General features: G+C 37.3%; 1 protein-coding gene across 1 annotated transcript; it reads left to right on the top strand.

Annotated features, from left to right (window-relative positions):
• Nucleotides 1–486: 486 nt before the first annotated feature.
• On the top strand, nucleotides 487–1,152 carry LOC112465537. Its single transcript, XM_025033116.1, has one exon. It carries the CDS (start codon nucleotides 487–489, stop codon nucleotides 1,150–1,152), a length of 666 nt encoding a protein of 221 aa, XP_024888884.1.
• Nucleotides 1,153–2,162: the final 1,010 nt, after the last annotated feature.

The raw sequence follows: 2,162 nt of genomic DNA, 5'->3' as shown, positions 1-2,162 counted from the left end.
TTTTTCTTATATAACAGAAACAAGATATCTTACTTCGACAACTTGACCAGATGCAAATTAATGAAAAAATTCAATAACTTAAAAATTAAACATAACAAACAAGTTGAGACTTTCCATAATATTGACACGAATAAATGGATCGTTAACATTAGTAACAGACAGATCCCCGAAAATATTTTAAAGATGCTAAGTCTTGGTAGCATGTTCGGACTACCTGTCAATTAATACAATAGGAATGACCGATCAAAAATTGTCTTAGATGTTCTCAAAAACTTTGAACAAAATAAGCACATGATCGATGATGACAAAGTTAACGAAGTGCGCTGTCTTGTTTCAAATTCTCTCCATGATTTCATAAAAACAAACAAGAAATCTAATTCTGTAGATAGATACATCTTATCGCAGTTTTCATTATGCAAAAAATATCTCACTAACAACCCTGACATTCTGGTTACGAATGCTGACAAAGGTCAGACCACTGTCATCATGGATAGACAAGACTATATTATGCAAATGAAAGCCTTGCTTAACGATCAGTCTACATACAGAAAATTAAACAGAAACCCGTTGAATAAAATCACCTCGCAATTAAACTGTTTAGTGAAATCATGGAAGAACAACGGTATTATTGACGCGAGGGCTTACAATTTTCTGTACTGCACAAACGGTAACCTCCCCCGTTGCTATGGACTTCCGAAGATCCACAAGGAGGGCTATCCGTTACGCATAATTGTATCTGCGGTTGGAAGCCCTCTTTATAATATTGCCTTATATCTGCATAACATTCTGAATAAAGCAGTTGTGAAGCCGTCTTCCCATGTTAAAGATAGTTGGTCGTTCGTGGAGAGTATGAAGCAACACAGCATCCCCCCTGACCACGTCCTGGTCTCTCTCGATGTCGTGGCGTTGTTCACGAACATACCCACAGAACTTGTTCTGACTGGAATCGAAAAAAGATGGGATGCGATATCGGGAGAGACCCGTATGAATCTGGACCAATTTTTACACGCTATCAGAATGATTCTTAACTCCACTAGTTTTTCTTTTGACGGTGAGTTCTACGAACAGATCTTCGGTAGTCCAATGGGTTCCCCCCTCTCGCCTATTTTAGCCGATATCGTTATGGACGATTTGGAGACTTGCTGCCTTTAATCCTTTGATTTTCATATCGAGATTTTTCTTCGTTATGTCGATGACATTTTTATGTGCATTCCGCAATCGAAACTTAATGAGGTTGTCCGTACGTTTAACAACTATCATCCGCGTCTCAAATTCACGTATAAACTCGAGAAGAACAACACCCTGAATTTTTTAAACACGTCTGTTTTTAGACACGGCAACTGTTTGTTCACCAACTGGTATCGAAAACCAACGTTCTCTGGCAGGTATATTAATTTTTTCTCTAGTCATCCTTTGAAATACAAGATTAACACGGTCATTAATTTGGTTGACCCGGCCATACTATTGTCGGATGAACAGTTTCACGATGAGAACATCAAGTTAGTGAAAACCATATTGTCTAATAACTGTTTTCCTGACCTGTTTGTGAACAAACACATTCAAAGAAGAATTTCAGAAATTAACAAACGATCGAATAATGAGGATAGCGTTAGCAACAAAGACAGTGCATTTACTCTTGATCTGAAAAATTATGTTCCCATCCCCTACGTAAAAACTTTTAATGAGGGATTACGCCGTACGTTCAAAAATTACGGTTTGAACACCTTGTATACGGTCCCTAAGAAAATAGATACACTAATCAGGAAAGGGAAGGATAGATTGGAGATCAAGAGATGCACTGATGTCGTTTATAAACTCGATTGTTCTGATTGCAATGCATGTTATATCGGACAAACGAAGCGACATTTAGAAACGCGTATAAAAGAGCATCGCGCAGATATCAAAAAACCCCCCAACCAACATTCGGTCGTCAGTAAGCATAGAACAGATTGCGACCATAATTTCAAATGGCAGGATGTTACAATCTTACACAAAGAACAAAATTTAAAAAAACGTGAAATTTCTGAAATGCTATTCATTAAAAAACATAAAGGGGCAATCAACTCACAGAAAGACACTGAAAACCTACCATTGGTCTATGATCGAATAATTTCTTCACTTTAAGTTCTCCTTCTATGTTTACTGTATTTTGCGATAATGTA

Source organism: Temnothorax curvispinosus, unplaced genomic scaffold (assembly GCF_003070985.1).
Source record: "Temnothorax curvispinosus isolate PA1 unplaced genomic scaffold, ASM307098v1 QBEX01001514.1, whole genome shotgun sequence".
In the NCBI taxonomy this organism is placed as follows: Eukaryota; Metazoa; Arthropoda; class Insecta; order Hymenoptera; family Formicidae; genus Temnothorax; species Temnothorax curvispinosus.
The sequence above is the reverse complement of the archived record's forward strand: the minus strand, read 5'-3'. Positions and strand labels throughout refer to the sequence as shown.

Excerpts from the sequence above, each read along its gene's own strand:
- LOC112465537 (XM_025033116.1), top strand. The coding sequence starts at position 487 with ATGGATAGACAAGACTATATTATGCAAATGAAAGCCTTGCTTAACGAT.